This window comes from Terrapene carolina, unplaced genomic scaffold (genome assembly GCF_002925995.2).
Source record: "Terrapene carolina triunguis isolate 2854851 unplaced genomic scaffold, T_m_triunguis-2.0 Scaffold49097, whole genome shotgun sequence".
Taxonomy (NCBI): Eukaryota; Metazoa; Chordata; order Testudines; family Emydidae; genus Terrapene; species Terrapene triunguis.
The window spans coordinates 14,759-41,661 of record NW_020713448.1 but is presented as its reverse complement, the minus strand read 5'-3'; the positions used below and the strand labels follow the sequence as shown (position 1 = coordinate 41,661).

General features: G+C 52.3%; 1 protein-coding gene across 1 annotated transcript; it reads right to left on the bottom strand.

Moving 5' to 3' along the window:
* Nucleotides 1–15,204: 15,204 nt before the first annotated feature.
* Nucleotides 15,205–26,878, bottom strand: LOC113405699 (classical arabinogalactan protein 9-like). Its single transcript, XM_029914408.1, has 4 exons — nt 26,414–26,878; nt 24,381–24,710; nt 23,997–24,163; nt 15,205–17,646 (listed from the first exon to the last, which is right to left on the bottom strand). Exons 1-4 carry the CDS (start codon nt 26,724–26,726, stop codon nt 17,602–17,604), a joined length of 855 nt encoding a protein of 284 aa, XP_029770268.1. The 5' UTR covers nt 26,727–26,878; the 3' UTR covers nt 15,205–17,601.
* Nucleotides 26,879–26,903: the final 25 nt, after the last annotated feature.

Here is a 26,903-nt window from a genome sequence, read left to right as displayed (position 1 = left end):
GCCACAGAGATTAAGGAGCCTGAAGGTAAGAGAAGTATGACTGGCTTAGGAGCCCTTGATATCCTAAGAATATAGTTGTTTTCAGTGGGAATGTGGATGTTAGATGTGTGACTGCCTTGTGGGGAGAGGGGAATCTCTTTGTATGTCCAGTCCCTATTTTGTGTCCCTAAAAGTGTTTCAGTATTTGTAATGCCCAAACTCGTAACTTGACAAGAGCCCTAAGGCCGTGCTCAATTTAGGTGTATGTATTTGGCATCTAAATATGGGAGGCAGCATGATCTAATGGTCAGAGCATTGGACTAGGAGTCAGACTTCTTGGTTCTAATCCCAGCTCTCCACTTGTTAACAGATTTACTTTCCAGGGCTCCTTGTCTATCTGTTGTCAGGCCTAATCAGGTGGAAGGTGCTGTGTAAACAGAAGTATTATTTTGCATAAAATAGAGCATACTGCAGCCTCTCACATCTTTACTCTTGAGTGGCAGCCCTGAGGAGGGAGGGACAGTATCTTCTAGCATGCAGTGACCCAGAGGCTTTCCTTTGCGTGCTGGTGCCTAGTCTGTCCAAGTTGTGTACTAAAGATCAAGACTGTTTGTGGTCTGCATTGTAGAACTTCACTTTTCCCCTGTACCAAAGCATTTTATGCTGCTTGTTCTCTAATCTGACAAGGGTAATCTAGAATGCTGGCTGTGATGATTTGGGGACTCCATCTACACAGCTTGTGAACTGATTAGTTTTGTGAAGTTGTTAAGAAATGTTTGTATCACGGAATGCCTTTATGTATATATGGTGTCCACCATGCTTCTGTCAGGTCTCTCCAAACTAGGGACAGAGGTGGGTGGCTAGGATTTAATGGCTGCCTATCTAGGTGGAAACACCTGAATGAAAATGGGTTAGTTGAGGCTGAGGATACTTTCCCCAACTTGTCTGCAGGGAGTGGGGAGAGTGGAAAGGACAAAGACAGATGTGAGAATGGGGGAGTTTAAACAGCCCCTGAGAGCCACACGGGGAGTTTTGGGCAGGAGAGGGTAAGGGCATAGAACAGCCGGGGTCAGAGAGATGAGGTGGGGAGAGAAGGTTCCATGTTTCAGAACGCAAGCTAGGCACTGCAGCAGAAGGATCCTGGATGGCCCCAGAGGACTCTGATCCTAGCCCAAAGAAAGCTGAGTAGTAGTGAGGAAACTGAGGCAGGGAAATGCAAATAGTTTGTTTGTATCGATCTGTGTATTTCTTGTGCAGTTAAGTAACAAGCTGTGGTATTAGAGTCCTTTGCAAAGTGTCTGTGCGCTGCATGTTGCTCCTAACACACGCCCCTTGAAGTAAACGACAGACCCAGAACACCCCACGGCTGGTGTTCTGGGAGAGGAAATGTTTCAGCTGAGGGGGGTTGGAGGAGGATGAAGAGGAAGAAAAACCTGAGTGGCCACCACTGTTTCCCAGGGGCTGGGCTATGGGCTGCATAGTCTCAGCTCTCAGGAGGGTGTGCTAGATAGTGGATCTGCACCCTGAGGGTGAGCCTAGAGGCCCCAAGATAGAGACAGTACATGGCTTCTCTTCAGACGTTGGAGGCTCAGAACAGTCTGGTGAGTGGCCAAGAGGGGCGCTTGACTGGACCTGTGACACTGGCATCCAAAGCACTTGGATCACGGTTAAAACTGTGGTGCCCTGTGGTGTCCGTTGTTTGAGCCTCCCTTCCAGTCTTGTTTCAGGGTAACGTTAAGCTGCAATATGAGGGCCAATTATAATACTACCAATAATAATAATAATACTTAGCATTCCCCAGGGGTGCCAGGAGGTCAGTTTTTAATGTCACTCCATGTTTGGTTTGGTGCTGACACTAAGGCCTGGTCTACACTGGGGGGGGGAAGGTTGTCAATGTAAGATACACAACTTCAGCTACGGGAATACCGTAGCTGAAGTCGACATATCTTATTCCGACTTACCTCCCGTCCTCACGGCGCGGGATCGACGGCCGCGGCTCCCCCGCCGACTCCGCTACCGCCGCTCACTCCGGTGGAGTTCCAGAGTCGATGGGGAGCGTGTTTGGGGATCGATATATCGCATCTTAACGAGACGCGATATATCGATCCCCGATAAATCGATCACTACCCACCGATACGGCGGGTAGTCTGGACGTACCCTCAGCCAATGAGGTGAGGAAGGTGAAAATCACCGATTTTCGAAAGGCTCATCTTCTACACTACATAGCCCTTTGGATTTCAGCATTGCTTCAGGATGTTAAAGACCCTTGTGTTTGCATTAACATGTAGCCTTGGGGGAATTCCCAGCTCCAGGAACAAAGGGGTTAATGTTCTTTTAAAGGAAATTCATGCCCTACTTCAGTAAGATGCTTAAGATTCTCGTGAATGGGGCCTTTAAGGCACATGAAATTGCCTTGAGTTCTGTTTTTGCTAAGTACAAATCCCGCTGAGTCAGTCTTTACTAGTAAAGCGGCTACAGTTAACAGCTTTGCAGATGCAGTTGTAACATGTCCAGTTGCTGTTCGGATGTTCCCTAAGCAATCTCCCCAGGACATATCAAGGGATTAAATTCCCTTCTCCAATATTACTTGCAGGAACATGTCAAGGACTGAGTTTAACATTTGATCAGCAAAGCCCTGTGTCAGATAACATGCATAATTTCATAAGAGGAAGCTAGTTATCTTATATTATTGGTAGTAAATATTGATACCCAGAGGCCATGGTCGGGATTATAGTAGGAGTGCCCAAAGGCTGCTAGGAGGCAGGGGGCCATGATTAAAAAATATTTGCCAATACAAATTAGTCAAACCCACATTGTCAATGTGTTTTCTTGTATGTGCCTGAGTAAATGATGACTTGGCATTGCTTCGAGTTCATTGGTGACTCCAAACCAGCAGCAGATCAGCTTTGCCATCACTCTGCAGTTACAGGGAGGTCGTGGGCCATTTTTCTCGGTTGATGATGAGGACTTGAGCCTCAGAGTCCAGAGTGTGGCTAACTCCTCTGATATGTGTCTGTAGGATCCAAAGACCTCTCCACCCCAAGCCTGGAGGAGGAGGACAGCACCCCCAAGGAGGAGGCTGGAAGCATGTCGGATGAGGACCTCAGCAGTGACCTGTTTGACAGTCTGCCTGAACTTAATCTGAGTGATCTTTAATGCTTAGCCAAAGAAAGCCCCCTTCTGTCAAATAAGAAAAATTAAAGATGGAAAGGGAATTGGCGTCTCAAAATGGACAGGCTCCTCTTCTGAACTGTCAGCCACTTGGGCGGCTGGGGTGGAGGGGTGTTGCAGTGGCCCAAAGAGATCCCTTTGCGGGGAGACGGGCTCTGCACAGCCTGGTATCAGGCAGTCCGCACCTCCACTGACTTTGACTTTCAAGTACTCTCCAGAAGAAACCGATTGGGCTGTGTGTTCCTGAGCTTCAGGTTGTAAGATTTGTTCTAACTCTGTTAGCTAAAGTGCTGGGCACGTATATGGAGACTTGTTCTGCCCTCTCTGCCTGGATGGGGAACAGAGCCCTAGTAGGTGATCCATAAATTTACTCAGATAAGGGCCAAGAAGCCTCTAAGTGGCAGCTGAGTTTGCCAGGTGCTGGTAAATCCCTTCCCATGCAGGTAAATCCCTTCCCATGCAGGTAATTGAAGTGGTTTAAAAAGCTCCATTCTTGGAACAGTGTTTTCATGTCAATCATAAAGGGAAAATTGCTTTAATACAGGAGAAGACAGCTGAAATGGAGAGAGGCTGCGGCCTAAAATTATGCCGTTCCCATTCTTCAGGCCTTGCACGGTCTGGGGTGTTTTAAATAAAGTTTTCCTAAGTAACTACTCTGATTTTACAGGAGTTACTTTATAGCAGGGGGTGGGGGAGGACAAGGGGAAGGAAGGGGGTGTGTTAGGTGAGAGTCGGAGGGCGAGGAGCGGAGAGTGGGTGTGCTTGACATTCCAGGTCCAGCGTTAGTGAGTGAGAGGAGGAGTCTAAGGGGCTGTGAAACAGGAGGGACGCAGAGATGCCACTAACCTTTCCCTGCCTCCTACCCTTCCCCGAGATACCAGTGTTGCTCATCCTGAAAAGTGGGTAGCAAAGGGAGGGGACGCTGATTTGGGGGGTTACACTGTTTAGTACAGTGTGGCAGAGCTCAGTGTTTGAACAGCCAGCTGAGGGAATAAATAGCCTGTTAATGAAATTCATTGTTGGTGCTAAACTGGGAGTAGCAGCAGCCAGGTGAGTCATGGAGGACAAACAGAGCAGAGACACAGGCAGAAAGTGCTCCAGTGCCATTTAGTTTGTATACTTGGGGAAGCATAATAACAATTCCCACCCTGGAAGGGACGGGAAAGCTGGGCAGCGGTGACCCTGCTAGAGACCTGCTGTGGTGAGAGTGGAGGCCATGTTTAGCATGATCTCGCAACGGGGGATGGCTGCCAGAAAGGCTGGTGCAGGGTGAGAGTGCTCCCTCTCTCAATGACTGTGGTATGACCCCTGCTGCCATACTGGCGTCAGTGCCAGGCATCTCCTTGCCAGAACTTTATTCCCACCCTGGTTGGAGGCCAGAGAGGAGCAAGGGAAAAGGAAAGGGGCTGCGGGGACTGACGGAGGAGCAGAGGTTAGCTCTGCTAATGAGGCAGGGCTTGGCCGCGTGACAACGGGCGGGAGGTGGAAAGGCAGGAATTATTTCAGGCGCTAATACAATGTGCCTCTCACGGTGGTAGCTACAGCCACTTTAGAGATTAGGCTGAGAGCAGTCACCTTCTAAACGGGGAGCAGCTGCTTCCCAACTGCCCAGCACCCAGCTCCGCTTCCTTGGGGAGGACCGCAGGGAGTGAATGGCAGCCGCTAGCTTCTGGTTGGGATACCAGAGCCTGCCTGGATGGAGGGGAGACTCTGCTGGAGCCAAGTTGGGACTTGGTGCTGTCTCATGGCCCTGGATTCCAGAAACTAAAACTGGACAAGGCCCAACGGAATGATGGTGCGTTGCCCAGCACCTGGGCTGGATGGTCTCCGAGCTGGCCTACAGCTAGGCTGCCTGAAAAACGAATGAGGTGATTTTCCCTGAAAGCTCCACACAGTCCCTTTTGGAAGATGCCCGATTCCCCTTCCCTTCCACCGAAGCAGGCGCAGACAGTGCTGTACGTGGCTCTAGTATTTACACCCGTGGAGCTCACAATGCTTGACAAAGGCAGGCAAGAAGTTTTACAGGTGGGGAAACCGAGGCACGGAGCAATTTACTAGTGAGTTGGGGCAGCGCTATGATTAGAACCTAGGAGTCCCACACTAATTTCAATTGTCTATAGTCTTAATGAGTCGCTGAGTCACACTAACGGCTTAAAACCGACAGGGATGCATTCCAGAGTGCGCAAGCCTCGTCTTGTTCCACGCACAGCCTGTCATTTAGCATCCGGAGTCTTTGTGGCACTGACACAACAGGTTGTTAAGAACACATCAAATAGGGCTGATGGCACTCATCTCCCTTCCTTCAGCTGCTGGGAAAGCCTATGTGAACGGGAAAGCGTGTCCAATTTTAGGGTAAAAGTGCTTCAGAAGGAGAGGATTAAAAGGTGGGGGAAGGGGGAAATTAGCCTGTGGGAGATTAAGTCAACAGATGTTGCATTACAGTTGAAAGAGTGTTGGCACATAGCCAGTGCTGCAAGAGCATATTAATGCTGGGCAGTTTCTAACAGGGAGAGCTGGTTTACAGCTGGGGGAAGTACAGGGTAACTTTGTTACCTCTTCCTTTAACTGAGCTGGGCTGGATCTAACTGCAAATTCAGGAACTGGGGGCTCTGCAGAAAGTGGCTTTAATCCCTCATGGCTGTGACTGCCAGTTCGGGTGACCAGATGTCCTGATTTTATAGGGACAGTCCTGATATTTGGAACTTTGTCATATATACGTGCCTTTTACCCCCAATCCAAGTCCTGATTTTTTACACTTGCTGTCTGGTCACCCTACTGCCATTGCATCTGTGATCAACACCATGCTGGATTTGTGGTTATTTCTAGTAAGGGCCTATTGATGTTGCAAAATCAACCATGGCAGGAGACCTGATCACAATCTAAGTGTCACAATCAACATTAAACAGGATTCCTATTGTACAATGAACAGGACTAACCATCTTCTCAGAGCATTCTAAAGTTAGCTGCCAGACATGGCTGATTCTTGGAGCTGAGGTGGGAGCTAGCGTGCCCTCCTCAGCAAAGTGGCAGGGCGGCAGGACTCTTCATTTAAATGCCAGAGACATGAGGGCAGCTCTAGCATAAATGGCTCACAGGAGTCTCAGTGCAAAAAAAAAAAAAAAAAATCCATTCCCATTGATCAGGATCTGTGAGCATTAACGGTCTAGCCCTGAATGTAGCACATGAGAGTTGGGGCCTGGTGCTGATCAGGCCCATGGTTAGGCAATTGCATTTCTCCTCTTTGTTTTAAGCTTTGGCACCTGGTCACTCGCTGGAACGTCAGTTTGGTCACTAGTTTAGTTCTTTTACAGATTATAAACAAATGATTCCTTCTCTGTTTGACAGGGGGTGTGGGGAAGATCACCCTCTGATTCCCTGCTGCAACTGATCAGAGTTATGTCAATTACATGGGGAAATACTGACACAGGTTGGGCAATCTTTTTTTCCTGAACCCACATTTGTAGAGGGTTCAGGAAAATGGAACAGTATAGTGCTGCTGTCCCCAGATTTCTCTTGTGGAGTTATATGAAATAATGCTGGGAATTTTCCATGCCCCAGGGAAAAACTCTGGAGTAAGAGGCCAGAGCACTACTTTGCTAGTGGGATGGTTAAAAAGTCCTGCATTTCACATAAATTCATAGGCCCTAACAACAAAACAAAAGTTTCCTACTTTGCCTCTTGATCTGGTTTGAGCTCCTGCTCCCCGAAAGAGCAGTGCATGGTAAATAGGGCAGAAACCCTTTTAAAGTTTCGGCCTTCAGCATTGATCTGTGGCTGCTGCTCACAGGAGGAAGACTATGTATTTGTGACACTTGCTCCCAGGACAATAGAAGGAAGAGGTTACTCACTTTGTGCAGTAACTACAGTTCTTTGAGATGTTTCCCGCTATGGGAGCTCCACTTAAGGTGTGAATGCGCCTCTCAAGCCCTCGATTGGAGATTTTTCGTTAGCAGTGTCCATTTGCGCCCCACACACACACACACATACTCTATATAACCTCACCCAAGGGTACATAGAGCTGTGCAGGCAAACTGCCCTCAGTTCCTTCTCTATCCAAACGTCCAACAAAGGGCAGTCCAAAGCAGAGGGGACAGAGGGCAGGTAGCGGAGCACCCATAGGGGACACATCTTGAAGAACCACAGTTACTGCACAAGGTGAGTAACCTCTTCTTTGAGTAGTGTCCTTTTGTGGGTGCTCCACTTTCAGGTGACTCCTGGGCAGCGTCCCCTACAGGGAGGAGAGAGCTTTGGAACGGAGTCCAAGACTGAAGACAGTACAGCAGTCCCAAGCGCCGCATCAGAGCTGACGGCATGGACCGAGGCATAGTGTTTAGAAACAGTATGCACGGTGGTCCATGTAGGCAGTCTGCATATCTCCAAGACTGGAATGCTCTTGAAGCTCTGGCAACTGCGTGTGATCTGGAAGAGCATGTTGTTATCCTCTGGGGTCGGGTAGAGCACCGTCCGTGTTGCAGCAAGCGATGATACACCCGCAGATAAAAGGCTGATGCCCATCTACCATCTAAAGTATGACAGGAGGTTTCACGCTGAAATTTATGTGGTTTAGGGAAAAATACTGGTAGATGGATGGCCTGGTTAAGATGGAAATCTGACAGCACTTTAGGTAAGAATTTAGGGTCTGGCCATAAAGAGACCTTGTCCTTGGAAAAATACCATAAAAGGGGGTTCTGCCATCAAGGTCCCCATCCCTGTAAGTTGACATGATGGCTAGTAGAAACGCTATCTTCATAGATAAGTAGGGCCCTACCAAATTCATGGCCGTGGAAAAAAAGCATCACGGACCGTGAAATCTGGTCTCAACCGTGAAATCTGGTCTCTTGTATACTTTTACCCTATACTACACAGATTTCACAGGGGAGACCAGCGTTACTCAAACTGGGGTCACGACCCCAAAAGGGGTCACGGGGGGTTGCAAGGTTATTGTAGGGGGGTCCTGGTGTTGCCACCCTTATTTCTGCACTGCCTTCAGAGCTGGATGGCCAGAAAGTGGCAGCTGCTGGCCAGGTGCCCAGCTCTGAAGGCAGCAGCACAGAAGTAAGGGTAGCAATACCACACCATACTATGTCATCCTTACTCTGTGCTGGTGGTGGTGGTGGTGCTGCCTTCAGAGCTGGGGTCCCGGCCAGCAGCTGCAGCTCTACGGCTGCCCAGCATTTCAGGCAACGCCACCATCAGCAGCAGAGCAGTAGTAAGGGTGGTAATACCATGACCCGCCTATAATAACCTTGTGCCCCTCTCTCCCCCCACACACACTCCTCCCTTTTGGGTCAGGACCCCTACAGTTACAACACCATGACATTTCAGATTTGAATAGCTGAAATAATGCAATTTATTATTTTTAAAATCCTATGACCGTGAAATTGGTAGGGCCCTATAGATAAGTAAAGCAAGTGCATAGGTTCAAATGGAGGTCCCATGAGGTATCTGAGTATCAGGCTGAGATCCCAAGAAGGCGTAGGATCCTTAACCTGGAGGTAAAGTTCCCTAATCTCTTAATAAATCTTGAGGACACAGGGTGAGCAAACAGGGAAAACCCTTTTAGTAGGGAATGAAATGCTGATATCATGTCCAGAAGAACCGTAATGGAGCTCATTGATAACCTGATTTTTTCAAGTATCAAGGGGTAGCCGTGTTAGTCTGTATCCACAAAAACAACAAGGAGTCCGGTGGCACCTTAAAGACTAACAGATCTGTTCATCTTTAAGGTGCCATCGGACTCCTTGGTGATTTTTTTCCAAGTTTTTACTACAAGATGGCTGAGAGCGAAGAGGATTCAGGCACAAGATGGTGAGGATGACACCAGTGGTTGAACCTTTTCCATCTCTGAAGGTAAGAAATCCAGGCTGACTCTCTTCTGCTGTAATGCCTGTTGTACTTCTGTTGAGCAGGTGGACTCTAATCCTGTGACCCATCTAGGAGCCATGTTGGTAGGCAGAGGACCCCTAGGTTGGCGTGAATCACGCGAGCTGCATCCTGGGAGAGGAGATGAGGGATGGACGGATGCCTGAACCCCGGCAGGACGTGCAGGTGAAGCAGGTAAGGAGACCAAGCCTGTCTCAGCCAGGTCGGTACTATAAGGATAACCCTGGCTTTGTCCTGTCTGATCTTATTCATCACTCTTAGTAATAGCAGTGTTGGAGGGAATGTGTAGAAAAGGCCCTTTATCCTGGGAAGGAGAAAAGCATTCCCCAAGAGTGGCAACCTAGGCCTCCTTGTTGCTGAAGCGGTGAATAGGTCCACTTCTGGAAGTCCCCATCTTTGGAATATCCCATGAAGGATTTGGGAGTCCAACTCCCCATTTGTAGTCCTGGGAGAAGCACCTGCTGAGCATATCGTCTGAGACGTTCTGGGCTCCAGGAAGGTAAATGGCTGAGATCTGAATCTGATGGGCTATACGCCAGTCCCATAACTTTATAGCTCTGGTACACAAGGAGGGGGAAATCTTGTTCCTCCCTGTTTGTTGATCTGGAACACGCAAGCCACAATGTCCATCATGATCCTGATTAAGTTGCACCTGCTGAGGGGTAAGCACTGAAGGCAGGCATTCCTGACTGCCCTGAGTTCCAACTGGTTGATATGGAAAGCAGTTTCCTGAAGTGACCATCTGCCCGGAGTTGCAAGGGTTTGGAGCTGTGCTCCCCAACCTACCAGTGAGACGTTCATTGTCAGTTGTTGTTGGTGTTGGGCGGATAGAAGGGATGCCTGCACAAACAATGAGTTGATTTTTCCACCAATCTAGGGAGGTCTTCACCTGGAGGGGAACCGTGACGTGTTTTGTCCAAGCTGTCTCTGATTGAGCAAGAGGTCCTTCTGAACCAGCCCTGAAAGCAGCGGAGGTGTAATCTTCCATGTTCGGTGACAAAGGTGCAAGCTGCCAGATGAGCTAGTAGCTGTAAATCGTTCCTTCCTGTAGTTCGGGGACTGCCTTGAATTGTCATGACCAGATTTGCCAAGGTCATGAATCTCTCCATCGGAAAGAAGGCTCTGGCTGCTGCTGAATCCAAGTACACCCCTTGTATTCTCTGTACCGGAGCTAACATGGATTATTTACATTTAGCTGGGGACCCCAGTCCTAGGAGAAAGCAAGAGATTTCTGGGTGGAGGTCAGCACTGCTTTGTAAGATCGGCCCTCGAGTAGTCAGTTGTCGAGATACGGAAAGGCTAAAATTGCCTCTTGCTGAAGGTAAGCGGCCACTACCACTAGAACTTCTGAGAACACCTTTGGAGCTGAAGAGAGGCTGAAGTGAAGTACTCAGTATTGAAAATGCTCCTGTCCCATGGTAAAACATAGTTATTTCCTGGGTGAATCGCTACATGGAAATAGACGTCCTGTAGGTCGAGGGCCAAAAACCAATCTCCTGCATCTAGAGAAGGAAATACAGCTGCCAGAATCACCTCCGGAACTTCTGAGACTTTGCAAATTTGTTGAGTCATCTTAGATCTTCCTCAGTGTCCTCCAGCGGAGAGGCCCCAATAGAAAAAGGAGGAGAGTCCTGCGGTACTGGGAAGCAACGGTAATCCAGAGATCGGGGTCTCGGTACCAATAGTTATTCGGTATTCATAAGCAGTGAGGACTCCGGCTCGTCTAAAACTGACAATCCCTGGTGCAACAGAATTCCGGTGAGTATCAACGAAGCGGTTGAGTTGGATGGTACCATTAACCTGGAGCACAAAGATGCTGGGGCCGAAGGTGTCTAGCGCTTGAATTTTTCCCAGTACCGACAGTGCCAAGTGAGAGAGCACCGATGGTAAGTCTGATGTAGATGGTGCTGTTTTAGAGAAATGTCTGTCCTGGACCTCGTTGTCCTTCATACATGGTGCCGTGGGCCTGCTGGAGCTGTGCTTCTCCAAAGCAGTCTGGGATCTTCTGGTCCTGCCGGTACTGGAGGAAGAATCCTTCGCCTTCACAGTACGAAACCAAGAAGTTGAGGCCTCCGACAGCACAGACTTAGTGGGAGATCGAGGCCTTTTGGGAGCCATCTCCTGGTGGTGGGAGACTGAGCTCCTCTTCTTCAGAGCTTTCCTGAAGTCTTCGCCCTTTTAGGGGAGACTGGAGCCAAGGTCGAAGGGGCACTGGATCTGTCTGGAGACAGATATACAGGGGGAGTGAGTCTCCTGACTCGGAAGCAGGTCAAAGGGAGCATGCCATCATCAGAAACCTCAGTTTGGTCTCCCGATGTGTCTGTGCTCTAGATTTGAGAGCTAGGCAAAAGTTACACTTTTGACAGATATCAGACTCTCACAAGCAACGGATGCGCTTAGAGTGCCCATCACAGACTAGGAGACATAGTGTTTGAAGTCTGGTGAGCCAGGCATGCCCAGCCAGGCCAAATAAGCTTCCTGGAAAAAGGAGAGGGGGAAAAAACCCAAACCACTCACTGTATTTAATTCTATACTGACAACTAACGGGAACTAGAAACACAAAACTAAAAGAACAACTGCAGAACATTCAAGGCTCCATCTCAGGCCAAGGCTGTAGAGAAGGAACTGCTGTTCGCCCGTGCAGATCTGTATACCCTTGGTGTGCGGCATGAGGTTGTATAGAGCTTGTGCGCAGGCAGAACCACACCGCTAACAGAAAATCTCTGATCCGGGGCTTGAGAGGCATACGTGTGCCTGAAACGGAGCACCCATCGGGACGCTACTCGAAGAGCCTGAATTTATATCACTTTTCATCTGAAGGAGTTTTATAAGCTACAAACTGTGATCATATCCCTGTTCCAGACACCCAGAAATGGGAGATGGAAAACAACCATGTAATTGTGAATTGTATTAGACGAATCTACCACTTATAATTATATTTTAATTATAATTTAATATATAAAAGGAGAGGGGGAAAAAACCCAATAATTATATTTTAATTATAATTTAGCAGATAAACAGCACTAGGTCACTATTCCCATCCTTGAGCAGGGTAAGGGGGGAGGGATAGTTCAGTGGTTTGAGCATTGGCCTGTTAAACCCAGGGTTGTGAATTCAATCCTTGAGGGGGCCACTTAGGGATCTGGGGCAAAAATCAGTACTTGGTCCTGCTAGTGAAGGCAGGGGGCTGGACTCGATGACCTTTCAAGGTCCCTTCCAGTTCTATGAGATAGGTATATCTCCGTGCAGCCTATTCATCGAAAAGTAGGGCTGGAAGGGACCTCCAGAGGTCATTTAGTTCAGCCCCCTGCGCTGAGACAGGACCAAGTAAACCTTGACCTTCCCTGACGGGTATTTGTCCAACCTGTTCTTAGAAACCTCCTGTGACGGGATTCCAACCTCCCTGGAAAGCCTGTTCTGGAGCTTAGCTCCCCTTAGAGTTGGAAAGTTTTTCCTAACATCTAACCTGAATCTCCCTTGTAGCAGATTAAGCCCATTGCCTCTTGTCCTGCCTTCAGTTCCTCTTTATCGCTCTAAACACATTTGAAACCTGTTACCAGGGCTTTGTCCAGCCTTGTTTTAAAGATGAACTCTAAAGGAGGGGGAAAGAGTGGTTGTGCTCCTTTTGTGTCCTTATGATGCCGTAACAAGAGAAGGGTGTTCTTATTTCCCTTTGTGAAAGGGGTTAGTAGTTCAGGCTGTGTTTACCTGTGGGGTTCCCTGGGTGATGCAGGAGGTCAGCGTGGATGATCACAGTAGTCCCTTCTAGCCTTATCTATGAATCTGCCCTAGAAGATGGTATGGCTGGCTGGAGAACTGGTAGGATTACATCACGTATGCCCTGGCAGGGAAAGCAGATTGAACGGGGGTGTGGGCGTGTGAATATTTCTGTTTAAAACTGAGTGTACTTTGTTGCTTGAGAGAGAAATTTTCCCTGTTAAGGATTCAACACCCTGTTTCTTCAGTTAAGCGCTGGGAGATCTCCTGATCTGCACTTCTGACTCGCCGAACACGTCCTCAGACCAAAAAAAGGGGGGGGGGGTGGGGATGGACATTCCTGATTTTTGTTTGTTAAACTCTCAAGCCTTCATTCTAACTCCTAAATAAAAGTCACACCCACCCTGCACCCGTATTTCCTGCTGGCCTGTAAAGGTTTCAAGCGCTGTTGCCCGTTTTCCTTGGGAGACCCTCAGTATAGAGTCTTGCCCTCTGCAAGTACTTCCTAAGCTGGAGCTAATTGCTCTCTGCTCCATTAAGTCTCGTTAGAGCGCCTGTGCTCACCTGGAACAATTTGTCTACAGTCTCATTCACAGGTTTCTCTTCTGCATTGTGTCGCAGGGCGAGACATGCTTGCTTCAAGCGAACCTGCAGCCGGTAAACTATGATGGGCAGCCCAGCATACAGGCCATTGGCACGTGGGGCAGGAATTTCATGCCGCACGGAGCTATCCTTTGAGCAAGCACCTTTCAGGACTAGTTGGCCTTTGCCCTCCTCCCTTCAGAACGTGAGCCCCCACCAATAAGCATGGGAGGCAGGTGGGTCACTGAGGCTCCGATCTCTTTTATCTGCACTCCATCCCCACCCACTTCAGCTTCAAACGTAACTGGCCGGATTGATTTCTGGCCCCTTGCTACTGAACTATAAGCCTGAAAAGCTCACAAACCAAACCCTGCGATGCCAGCGAAGGCCTGTGCTGGGTTCAAAGAGACACATAGAAGCTCGCTCAGCTGGGTGGGGAAAATCAAGCCCAAGAGGCCCCCGCGTGGTCCATCTCAAGGGGCTCACAGCACCAGAAATGATCTAGGTGCCAAGTGGGAGGCCCCGAATCTGGTGGGTCACAGAGGCAGAGTTTCTGTGCCTTGTGGAGATGGTTTCCTACAGGTCAGGACAGGGGGACACTAACGTGGTAGTAGGAAGGAAGCTTGGTCCACTGCTGCTCTGTGGCATTTAGTCTGTGGTTAAAGCTTCAGTACCAACGTCTTTCAGGAGGGCTGAGGTTTTATCTGCACCGTGGATTTGCCCAGATTCCAGCCCCTGCTGTAGCTGCCCTGCTGCAAACCCCAAGCGTAGCCAGAAGCAGCCATCCGGTGCCCTGGGGTGCTTTAGCACAGTTTCAAGGGTGGCTATAAATGGGGCAAACCCCAGCCTAGATTGGGTCTGAGTTTGTTCATTCAAGTGCTGGCTTGGGACCTGCAAGAACTTCTGGCTCACTGTGGTGTCTGTCTGCACTGTACACTCATCCTCGCGTTCTCAATGTCTTTATTCTTGCTTGTGTCCTAGAAACCTACTGCCCCGATTCCCAGCCTGACGTCTATGTGCAGCGGCTTTCAGGGAGCTGTTTAAAGGGCACCCAGAAGCCCAGTGGAATTGTGGCAGCCATGTCTCTAACTTCATTCCAAAGTGTTCGAGAATTGGGTGTTTCTGGCCGCTGAGTCTAGGAGGCTCAGAATGTCTTCATCAGCCCAGGTGCTCCCGAGCGCTCTCCTGGGCCCAACCAGCAACGTTCGGCATCGCTGCCTCGTTTGGGGCCATTGTTAAATCAAGATGAGTTGCAATCACGGATGGGAGAACTGGTGAGAAATCATGCACTACGGGATCGCAGGGGCCAGGCTTCCAGTTAACGGGATGCCAGGACCGTGGCGTTCAGGAATGCAGACCGCAGCAGCCCCCAGAGGTGTGACCAGGATACTGTGGGTCACGAGGGGATGGGGGGGGAGAGCCAATTTTAAGATGTGAGCAAGTTGGGCTTGTGTGTCTTGCCTACATTAACGCTGTACGGCTGCAAGCTAGCACACAATGAGACCAGTGTTGCAGGATGATCACGCCAAGGCTACCCAAGGTATAAAGATGGCTTTAGGATGTTGGATGCCTGTATGCTCTTTACCTCTCCTTGCTTTAAAACACTGAAGGGCTACGTTTCAAAGGCACAAGGAGCTGTTAGGTGTCCACTCCCACTGACTTTCAGCTGCCTTTTGTGCTTATGACAGTCTCCCTAACTGTACTCTCCCTCACCCCCAGGACTAGCACAGTCACAGGCTTCCCTTAGATTTGCTTATCATTGGTTATGTTGACGTCTGCAATTCTTCTTGTCCCGACGAGCAGTCATTTAACCATCACACGATCGACTCAGACCAGTTGCTAGAGCTAAGTGCAATCACCATATGTGAGGCCTTCAGCATTTGTAACTTTATTGCAGAAAAATCCACTATTAACATATTTTACAAAGAAAGTTGCACTTTGGTGTTTGGCGAGTTCTGTTCCCCGTCCCCCTCCCGCCCCTGGGGGGCAGAGACGCAGGCGTGGCTGGGACAGTCAGTCCTCTCCCTTCAAGCTGTGTGTAGAGCGGCTCGTTCCGGCAACAACAGCTCCACTGACACCCTTGCGCCAGCTTCAGCCAGGAGGAAGTTCCGCTATTTCCATCAGCACTGTCTGTGCATCTGTTGGTGCCAAAAATTGGCAGCACCCTGCCCTCCAGCTGGGGAAACAAGGCTGCAGCATGAGTGAAATTTCTGTGGTTCCGACTTGGGAGTTTGATGCCTGTGAAAACTGCCCTCTAATTTTCACACAACGAGAGGGGGAAAAAAATCTATTACACTCCCTCCTGCAGTTACTTTTGGGGGTGTCTCATCACAGGTAACAGACCCAAGTCTACAGCCAACAGGAAAACCCTAACTACTGCATGATCTCTTCACCAGCTACTCCCAAAGCCACAGAGCAATGCAGGGAGTGGGGAAGTCACCTTCTCCAGCTCGTCTGCCCTGGTTCCAGACGACCAGTTCTCCAGCTGCATGGCCCGAATAATCTCCATTACATCCAAGGATAGGACTTATCTATGCCCTGCTGGTGGGAGACTAGGCCCTCCCGAAAGCTAATGTGGGCATCGCATGGCTGTGAAAACGGTGCAACTTCATGGGGCGGGGGCCTCGCCGGAAGAGATGCTGACTGCCCACAACTCCCCCAGACTTTGCTGGCCTGAGGGAGCGCAAGCACCGGCTGCCAAGACGACAGGCTGAGACCTGAGAAAACCAAGGCTTTTGTATGATACCGACTATCCCAGCATCACTCTCCACAGCGAGACCTCACCAACCGCTGCCCAGGCCCCAGGCACAGCTGAGAGGGACCCCGAGGAGCCTTCAGAAGGCGTAACAAGATAGGAAGTAGAAATAGGCAGGAGCCACTGTATGGGAAGCGAGAAACCCCAGTGTGTGTGTGTTGGAGAATGGGGACAGGTGGTAACACAGAACAGAAAAAACCACACCGCCTCTCTCCAGCTGCACACATGGACGAGACGCATCCTGCCCAGCACGCTAACGTCTGTCCCTAGGGAGCCCGAAGGCAGCGGGCTGCCCCCAGACCCGCTCCGGCTTGTTTGCTTATTATGCAGCCGCAAAGGCTCCCAGGAGCCGCAGGGGCAGAGCGAGCAGCCGCTGGGACTGTTCGAGGGACTTCCGAAGCAGAGAAGCAGCATTTCTTGACCTCCCAACCCAACACCCTGGAGGGACAAGGCACAAAACAATGGCAAAGGCTAGTTCGGGGGTGCGGGGCATAACGTGCCCTTGAGAGCCGCCAAGCAGCCTGGACAAGGCTATGTCGATAGCGAACTAAGGAGCTCGCGGTACTGGGGAGGGAAGTCGTGGCGCAGGGCAGCCGCCAGAGCTCAGAGCAGGTACTAAGTGCAACAAGCGACTCTCTGATACCCGGGAGACGTTCCCTTCCCACGCTGAGGCGACCACGGGGCAGCCTGCCTGCGGGGAACGGTTTAGGCTTGTGCTGCTGCCTCGAGGGAGAGAACCAGGGATTTTGTTTTCTTTTGAGACAGACCGGAGAGTCCCACCCGAGACAAGGCCACGCAAGCCCCAGTTATGTCGGTTCCCTCCCAGCGTGATGAAAAACCTCCCGCTCACCCCCAGCCCTCAGGGGCACATTCTCCTCCCGCAGCCAGGGGGCTGTTTTTCTGGGGGGCAAGGAGGGGATTGCAGTTTACCACAGTCCTGCTAGATTCTCTGGGAATTCAGGAGTGGATCCCACTGCTGAAGTTGAAATAGGAACAACATGTGCAAAAAAACACAAAGCAAGAGGGAGCCAGTCTGCTCCCCGCCCTCGTCTCCCAGTGGGAAGTAACATTCTCCTTTTCTTGCCTTGTGAGGACCGACACTGCATTTCCTGACACAAGGCGCATTTTGAGAGCAGCAGCTTCTGAGACTTCCAAGCGAGTCGGCAAAACATCAGCTCGGCCCTCAGGCTAAAATGCAAGGTGAAAAGCCCCTCTCCCATCTCCTCAGCATTTTGAGGAGGCTTAGGACCCTCGGTGTACGGAGAGCAGAGGGAAGGGCCAGTGCTGGGCTCTGACTGGCTCCAGCTCTCAGAATAAACTTTAAAACCAAACTTTTACAAAAGTTTTTAAAACAAACCAACCCACCCATCTGCAATGAGTGTTTCAGTCAAGTGCAAAATCAGAGCCGCCTTCCCCCCATCCTCAGGGGATCTTCCTGGACCAGATCCTCAGGGGCCTACTGCTCAGGGAACTTCAGCGCTCCCCCAAACCCGGATGGAGGGTCCTCTTGCTGCCTAGTAGGTGTAGAGGGAGAGGGGCGTATCCTCCATCATGTCGTCCTACGAGCAAAGGAGAAAGACACACATTAGTATCTGTCATGGCATGGAGGGGGAACTGGTCTAGATCTGGGGTGCTACTGCATCCGAGGAGAGGGGTCCAGCCAGTGCCAGGCCCACAGCCCCTCCATTCACAGTGTAGCCGCTTTGCCATTGCCAGCCCCTGTGCTCCCCGAGCAGTGCCTCCCTTAGTCCCTGGCAAGGGCTCGCCCTCTCTGGTGGCGCGGCGCTACCTTCCCTTCCTCCTATGGCCTCTGGAAGGGGCCGGAGGAGGCAGGTGTAGGAACACGGGTGGGAGACTCCCCTCCCCCACAGGCCCACTCATGCAGCTGAGATGGCAGAGGAGAGTCTCAGAGAGAGGCCTGGTCCCAGCCTCTCCCTGGAGGTGTCCTGGGACCGGGCTCTTACCCTCATCCCACCCCCTCAAGGCCACCACCAGTCCGGCCAGTGAGGTCCCCCATCAGCAGGATTCATCAAACAGATGGGTGGTCTCTGCGGAAGGACGCGAGGCAAACACCACACCGCTCCCAGCCCAAGCCGCGAGGTCCTAGGATGGTGAATGTATTGCTGTTCCTCTGTGGCGTCACTAGGCAGGACGACCGGTATGAAATGGTTACTTACTGTAACTGTGGTTCCTAGCTGGAGAAATTTGCCCAGCAGTACCCGTAGGGGGTGACGCTCACGCCTTGTGGCCATAGCCCCTCCCCTGGCTACCCTCCCTCAGTTCCTTCGCACCGAATGCCAGGACCCGAGAGCCCAATGCAGAGGGGATGGAGGGTGGGTTGTGGAAAACACACCTGCATCACATCTCAAAGAACCACAGTTACTGTAAGTAACCGTTTAGTCGTCTTCGAGTAGATGCGGACGCGTATTCACAAGCAGGACCTCTCCCCACGCCCCCAGGAGGCAGGGCTCGGAGTCTACCTAAGCCTACCAAAGCCTGCCTCCACCCTGGAAGATGCAGTTATGGCATAATGGTTTGTGAACCTACGTATCAACGACCACGTAGCAGCCCTGCCAACGTCAAATATGGAACGTCACTGAGGAAGGCTATGGGCATTGCTTGCACCCGAGTAGAGTGAGCTCACACCTACTGAGGAGGGCAGAGCTGAAGCTATTACATATGCTGTCTTGATGCAGAGTGTTACCCATTCGGAGATCGTCTGTGAAGAGATCACCTGACCCTTCATCTGATCTGCATATAACACAAACAGGCAGACGAAGCATGAAACGGTTAAGCCCAGTCCAGACAGAAGACTAGACATCTACAGTATGGAGACGTTGCTGCTCCGGAGAGGAATGCAGCTTAGGAAAGAACACAGGTACCGCCTGGTTCCAATGAAACTGAGAAGCCACTTTAGACAGAAATTTTGGATGTGGTCGTAAAGTCACGTTGTCTTTGGAGAATTGTGTATAAGGAGGCTCTGCCATCAGAGCCTGCAACGCTCATGCTCGCCTTGTGGAGGTCCTTGCTACTAGGAATGCAGTTTTCTGACACAAAAGTGGAAAGGGACAAGATGCCAGGGGCTCAGATGGAGGTCCCATTAAGGTCGCTAGGACTGAGTTAAAGTCCCACAGAGGAACCGGCTCTCGGACCGGGGGATGTAGACGAAGGAGCAATTTTAAGAATCTGTCTTCTCCAGTGCCGTGGTAGCAAGATCTTCCCTGAATGGGGGGATGAAATGCTGATACTGCTGCCAGACGTGCTTTCAATTAACCGAACGCAAGCTGCAGTGACTGAAGGTGCAGCAGGTATTTCAAAATGTCCTGGATAGAGACCAGCCACGGTTGGATTCTGCGGGCTAATGACCACACCAAAAATCGCTTCCATTTCACTGAATAGGCCATCCTGGTGGAGTGTCTTCTACTGTTAAGGAGGACTTGGATAGCGGCCGAATGCTGCTCTTTTCCCCCCCTTCAGCCACTCAGCAGCCACATTGTGAGATCCAGGGAGCTGAGCACAGGATGTGAGGTGTGGCCTTGGTTCTGAGTAAGTTGGGATGGGGAGGCAGCGGTATGGGAGGCTGAATAGACAGTGCGAGAAGGTCAGAGAACCAGCACAGTCTAGGCCAGGGCAACGAGAATGAGTTAGGTCATCCTCAAGTTCAAGGCGAATCAGGCCAGAGGGACGATCAGGATCGTGGGAAAGGCATACAGGACAGCCCGCTGCCAACTAGATAGAAAGAGTCAGACCCGAGGTCCCCCCGCAGAGCAGAACTGATGACATTTCCTGTTGTCTCTTGTAGCGAACAGCTTGATTGTCAGGATGCCCCAAGCTGTGAAGATGACCCGGAGAGCACTCGTCTTCGAGGACCACTTGTGACTCAGGGAAAAATACCCGCTGAGACAGTCCGCGCGATGATTCTGAACCCTGGGCAAGTGAACGGCTATCGGATCGTTCTCCTTAGCGCTGATCACCTCTAGGCAAAACAACCTGGAGTTTGCTCCCCCTTCTTTGTTCCCATAATACATCACAGTGGGAACTGTGTGAATCTCTTGATAGGCATAGCATGCATTGTAGATGGCCCGAAACTCCAGCACATTGATATCGAGTGAGGCCTCCCGCTCCAACCACAGCCCCGGTACTGTCAGCGCTCCCAGGTGCACCAACCCAACCCATCAGGGACGCGTCGCTAACAACCAACCTGGTTGGCAAGGGCCAGACAAAGGAAACGCTTTGGCAAATGTTCTCTGGACACATCCACCACTGCAAGGAGTCCAGGACCAGTGGATGAAGACAAACTAAACCATCTAGAGGGTGAAGAGTAAGACAGTAGACCATCCTGAGCCGCATTTGAAGGGGGCAAAAGCGCAACCTTGCAAACTGGACCACGTGCATGCAAGCAGGCATGGGGCCCTGGAGCCTCAGACACATCTGAACTATTGTGGGAGGCTGAGACTGCAGATTAAGGCAAAGATGGCGAATTGCCTGAAAATGGTCGGTTGGAAGAAACGTTGGACGTCGTGGAATCTAACGGGGCCCCAGTGACCTCTCTTTTCTGAGTGGGAGCCAAGGTTGACTTTCCAGTGTTTAGAATGAGACCCAGATGATGGAGCAAGTGCACTGTGATGCCGATGTGAACAAGAACTTCCCCTTCATAACCAGCCGTCCAGATACGGGAAGATGTGAATTCTCTTCTTCCTGAGAGATGCTCTAACAACCACCATGCATTTGATAAAAACCGGGGGGACGGAAGAGAGGCCAAATGGAAGCACTGTGCACTAAACGTCGTGTTTTGCCACAACAAACTGAAGGAACTTTCTGTGGCTTGGCAAAATTGCCACATTTAAGTAGGTATCTTGAAGATCAAGAGCCGCAAACCAGTCGTTCTGAGACCATGCCGGGAGAGGAGTCAATAGGAACCATTCGGTACCTCATGGACCTGATATTTGTTGAGGCTGTGAAGGTCGAGGACAGGTCTTACTCCTCTCATGGATTTGGGTACCAGGAAATACTGGGAGTAGAAGCCATGACCCTGGTGTTCCAGCAGAACCTCCTCCACTGCTCCCAAAGCCAGCAGAAAATGGACCTGCTCGAAGAGCACTATCTCATGAGACGGGTCCCTGAAGAGGGATGGGGAGGAACTGGATAGCATAACCCGACATGACGGTGCTTAGGACCCAGCTATCGGTAGCAATCGAGCCCCAAGCATTGTGAAAGTGGCCCATCCTGTCCCCAAAGTGGGGAGATGAGGAGGGAGGAGCAACCACTGGAAGTTCCAGCGTTCCAGAGAGAGCATGTGGACTGGCCGAACCCGACTGCTTCCTCCTGTGGGAACTATGCTCCTTTCTGGGGTAGCCCCAGTGCCTCGGAGAAGTGAAAGTCTGCTGCTGCTGTTGCACGTCTCTGCATGGTCGGCCCCCAAAGACTGCAGGGGAGTCCTGGAGTCCCTGAAGGAGCGCAGCATCTTGTCAGTTTTGTCCAAGAACAGTGTTTGGCTGTCAAAGGCCAAATCCTCAATGGATTACTGGACATTGGGGCAATGCCCAAATTCTGCTTAGTCACAGGCAGTACCGAAGCTGGCATGCTTAGCCGATTCAAGGAGGGGATCACTGATAGGGAGGGTGACTCTCCCAGGGGCAGACGGCTGCAGGATGTCCACCAATTCGTGGGTGTTCTCTTGCAAGAACTCCACTTGGATACTGCGGGAAGCAGCTACATGCCACAAAAGGTCTTGGCACACCTTAAAATCCTCTGGTATCGAAGGCAAGGATGAGCGAGGCAGCACAGCATCGTCTGGACACGGAGACGAGGCCCACAACTGAACCAAAGCTGGATCCTGTTAAAGGGCTGACGGACCCGGATGGGACGACTACGGAGGCTACACCAGTGCTTGGGCCTGCAGCGGATCAACAGTCACCACTGCAGACCTGGCCAGTGATTTCGCCTTCAAGCAAGACAGAGTGGGACCTCCGCAAAGGAGGAGAGTCCCACAGATTCCATGGAGGCCACTGGCACGGATAAGGCATTGGTAGCCGGCAGACACTGAGCCAGAGAAGAACGCCAATCCTGGTACCCATAATGGTCTGTCAGCGGTCCCCCATGCTGGTCAGGGGATGGAGCGCAGGAGGATGACAGCTCTGACTCAGAGGTTGGGGAGCCTCGGGATCCCGGGGATAAGCGTGGAGTGAGACCAGAAGAAGTGAGTAACCGACTCGTCCATTGCCCAGAACGAGGCAGGAAGTGGCGTTGCCCATGGAAGCGGTACAGTCGGCACCGAGCATGCCGGTGCCGGAAGCAGTGTCAATCCCAAAGTCAGCAGCAGCAGCACGGGAGTGTTTGATGGTACCAACGTCGAGGGCGGTGAAAGGCGCCATGGAAGCATTTGCTGGGCCGACTGCGGTGGTGCCGAGCAGAATCCCACTCCCGAGGTCCCCTATACCGATTCTGGTACTGGCTCTGCACGCTGGGGTGCGGTGCAGACAGACCTGAGGGTTCAGTGGCTCGTTCAGTCGACCGACCGGACTATAGACGACACAGTCCTGGACCAAAGAAGAGATCAGGACCAAAAGGCAAAGGAGGTCTGTAGCTGCCTGGTATGCCGCTGACCTGGAAACAGTCGGTACTGGCATCTCCCTCATTGGTGCTGGACTCAGACACCCGGGGGCCAGAACGGGAGTCAACGGTACAGGGTTTCTAAGCTCCCTACTCAGAAGGGTTAGCGGAACTTGCGCCATCCCACAGGCCGGTACCTACTCCGTGCCAGCCCACGCTTTTCCTGGGGGAGACAGAAGAGTCACCTCGAGATCTGGAGCAGTCCGGAGTGGTATTATGCAACCTTTTCCTTGGCAGAGGCGACGGGGAAGGGCTCCTCCGCTTCTTCGGGGAGGTAACTGCTCGGGAACGTGAAACGGCAGCGCTCTGAGTCCACGGGCGATCTCCAACCCAACGCGTGCCTCGGGACCGAAGCAGGCACTGCGTCAGGCGAAGGTCCCGAGCCACTTGAGCCTGTCCCCTGAACGACGTGCAGATCGCAATACGCTCTTTAATGTGGGCCTCGCCAAGGCAGAGCAAGCACCGTGTGTGGGGATCGCTCCCCCACGCGAAGGACAACGTTTAAACCCTGGTGAGGGCATCCTCGAGGAAAACAAACAAATACAACTAACACAAAGGGTACTATCTATCTAGCTATCGGAGGGAAAAACTAAACTCGCTGAGATATTGGGAGGTTAAGACCCTTAAGCTCTGACTCCAGCCGAGGGGTGATAAGAAGGAACTGAGGGTGGGTCAGGGCAGCGCTGCTTCATGTAGCCAGGGGAGGGGCTGTGGCCATGAGGCATGCACACTGCCCCCTATGGGTACTCCTAGGCGGATTTCTCTGGCTCCAGTGTGCTCGGCGCGCACACACCTGACTGGAATACATGGCTGCATCTACTCAAAGAAGAACTTTGTCTCTCAAAGGCTACATAGAGTGATCGCTTCACCCACCATGGAAATGCAACCTCCTCTGGCGGGGGACATAGCAGCTGTTTAACAGCCACCCTGGAACACTGCATAACACATCAGGGCAGGAGTGAGGAAGAATACTGACTCTGGATGTCAGGCTGCCTTCACACTGTGTCTGTCTGTCTTCTGGATCAGGGCTGGCAAGGTGGATCCTGTCGCTAAATCTCTCGTCACCTGACATCCTGGCAATGAACCTTGGAGGAGGCTCTCCAGACCCCCCCCTCCCAAGCCCCGCTCCCCTCCCAGTCACTGGCATGAGGAATGAGCCGAATTCCCTCTGCGCAGCTTGTCGCCGTCGCTGCTAGCACGGCTAAAGGGGAGCTGCAGCGTGGCCTGGCCACACAGCTGGGAGCCAGCCAGGAGCTCAGGGCCCAAGGGCCCTGGGCAGGGTGGGGGCGTTGCTCACCATGGGCAGGTCCTGCAGGCGCCGGAACTCCATCCGGCTGTGGCGCTGCCGGTATCTCAGGAAGCCCACCAGGGCCAGGATCCCCACCATGATGACGAACATGGAGATGACACCGATCACCAGGGGGTCGGCCCCCATCGCGCCGGCAACAGCGGAGCTGGGCAGGTCTGCAGGGAGGAGGAGACGGTACCGAGAGGGTAAGGTCCCGGGGCTGGAGCAGCCAATCCCAGTCTCCCCCTGGGCTCTGCCCTACAGCCCCACAAGGGCTCCCCCAGCTCAAACCCACAGGTCAAATGCCTCTCCCATGCCCCTGCACTTGCTGCGCTCTCAATAACCAGTTAGGGAGAGCAGAGATCGGAGCACTGGGGCCTCGAGAGCATTTACCTTGACCATCGTCGTCTCCCACATCCAACACAGAAGCCTTCTCATGCACGGGATCGGCTGATGACTGCCCTACGGCTGTTGTGGCTGCCCTGTTGGGGGAGGAAGCTCTGGGGGTTACCGTGGTGGTGCTGGGGGTGGTAGTTGCAGGTGTGCTCCCTGTTGTCATGGCAGCAGGGACGGTAGTGGGCCCTGCAGTGCTCTCCTCTGTGGCATTCTCCTGGGCTGTTTGTGGGGGGGGTTCAGGGTTCCCTGCAGTGGGTTCAGGGTTCCCTGTCGTGGGCCCCAAGGTGCTGGATGCAGAAGGCTCCAGCTGGGAGCTGCCCGTTGTTGCTGCACAGAAGAAAAAGAGGCAGTTATCTACAAGGTGAAATCCTGAGTCTGCCCGTCCCCACCCTGCATGGCCTGGAATGGGTGGCAGGCGGCGCTGCTGGCACCTAGGGGACATGCCCAGCTCCTGGCATGAGCCCAGAGCGCGCTCTGCTCCAGGTTCCCCCTGGGATCCTCAGGGAGGCAGTGGAGAGGCCCTGAGCCCCCTGCTGTTCTGTGTCGAGCTGTTCAGAAGGCCACCAACTGGAGCCCTGGCTCTGTGCCGGAGAACAGAGCAGGGTGGGACGTGGGCAAGGCTTGGGAGGGCATCTCAAGCCTTTCAGGCTAGCAGGCCGATTCCCCCATCGAAGAAGAAGATTCTTTAGCACCACTGAACATTTACTTCTTCTGGAGGTTGAGAGAAAGTCTGAAAAGGCCATTCACCCTGTCTTGTCCTCCCCCCGACCTCTCCGTGGCTATGTCCCATCACCTCCAGGTGGCCACCAAATGATGCTCATCTCCTAGCAGAGGAATCCCCACGACAACGCCCCAGAAGGAACAGCAGGGACCCCCGGCAGCCTGCGGACATGCCTGACAGCTATGGCACTGAAAAGGGCGACAGGACTGTTGGTCAGGAATAAACTACACGAGCCAGGACAGCCGGGGCGTTGCCCTCAGGGGAGCCTGCCTACCACTCTCTGTGACAAATGCCATACAGATTAATCACCAAGTCAGTAAGTAGTTCACAACCTGTCAGAGCCAGAGAGCCCCCTTCAGAGCCCGGGCGTGTTGAGGGGAACAGGTCTCTGAGCTGAGAACCCCTCTCTAATCAGCAGCAATGCCCAGAAAACCAAGTCAGTGAGAGTCCCCATGCCATCCAATGGGATTTTAGGGCAGTGTGGCAGACCAAGTCACCCTTGGCCACCCTGCCCTTTAACACGAGGCCTAGAATCGACAGCAACAGCCTCTCTGGAAACGTCGTCAGGCCAGAGAAGAGAGATTACGCTGGCAGCTGTGACCTGCTGCCATTAAGGATCCCAGCATGCAACGCGCCCTGCTCAGAGCTACCTAGCCGCACTGCATGCTGGGATTTTCCTCACAGTTTCTGGTTAATGATGGGGGGCGGGGGTAGCTTCTATCTATCCCATGCTACAGAAGTTAGGGGTTGCTCGTGCAAGCTGCCAGACCCAGATACCAGCTGGGCAATCCTGCTTTAAAGCCAGCCGGGCCAGGTACTGCTCTCACTTATACTGGTGTGACCTCACCGCGGTCACGAGAGCTGCTCTGGATCGACGCGGGTATAAAGGAGAGCAGCATTCGGCCCCTGGGTGAGTGTGCGTGTACCTAGGAAGGAAAGGGTTAATTTGTTGTACTTTTGAGGAAAGATGTAAGGGCCTTTAGCAGCAACGGTTTATAACTCTCCCCCTCCCAGGACAGCTGGCTGATGTGGTAAAAGCCAGGGAGCAGCTTCCCTATCTGCATATGAAAGAGGAACCAGCAGATGCCGCAAACCTTTCCCACTTGCCCTAGCCTCAGGATCCCCCTTTCACGTACCAAGGGCCCAATCCTGTGAGGTGCTGAGTGCCCCCGACTCCAGGCAAAGTCAATGAGAGCAGAAAGGCACTCAGCACCGCACGGGGCCAGGCCCTAAGTCCCCAGGCTGGGTGTGCTGTGGGAGAAGGTGCCCCCTACGCACGGGTGAGCGGCGGGGTAGCGAGAAGCCTCACCCAGCGCGTCCTTTGGTGGCTGATGCGTTGGAGTCCCAGTCGCGGCGCCAGTCGGCCCCGTGGGGCTGGAGGGCTCTGTTCCATTTTGGCCAGGCTGGTTTGCATCTGTGGTGTTGGCAGCCAGAGCCGGAGGGGGGAGCTCCGAGCTGCTGTTGGCCGACAGGTTCTTATTCCGAAGCCCCGTCGTAGCATCCGCTGAGACGGCTGGGGCAGGAGTCTGCAGCCTGGCGCCCGTGGTGGTGGTTGCGTTGGGATCGGGTGGGATGGACTCATCCAGCTCGACAGCGCGGGGGCTGCTAAAACTGGGGTGCATGGCCGCCCCGTCCTTATCGGCGCGAGTCACAGGTGGGGCGGTCGCCTCCGGGCTGAAGTCTCCAGCCTCACTGAGTGGAAGTGAGCCTGGCCCGGGGCTGGGCTGAGCTGGTGACACCGCCTGGTCAGTCAGGGTCTCCTGCCCATCTCCTAGTGCAGGAAAGAAAGAAAGAAACGC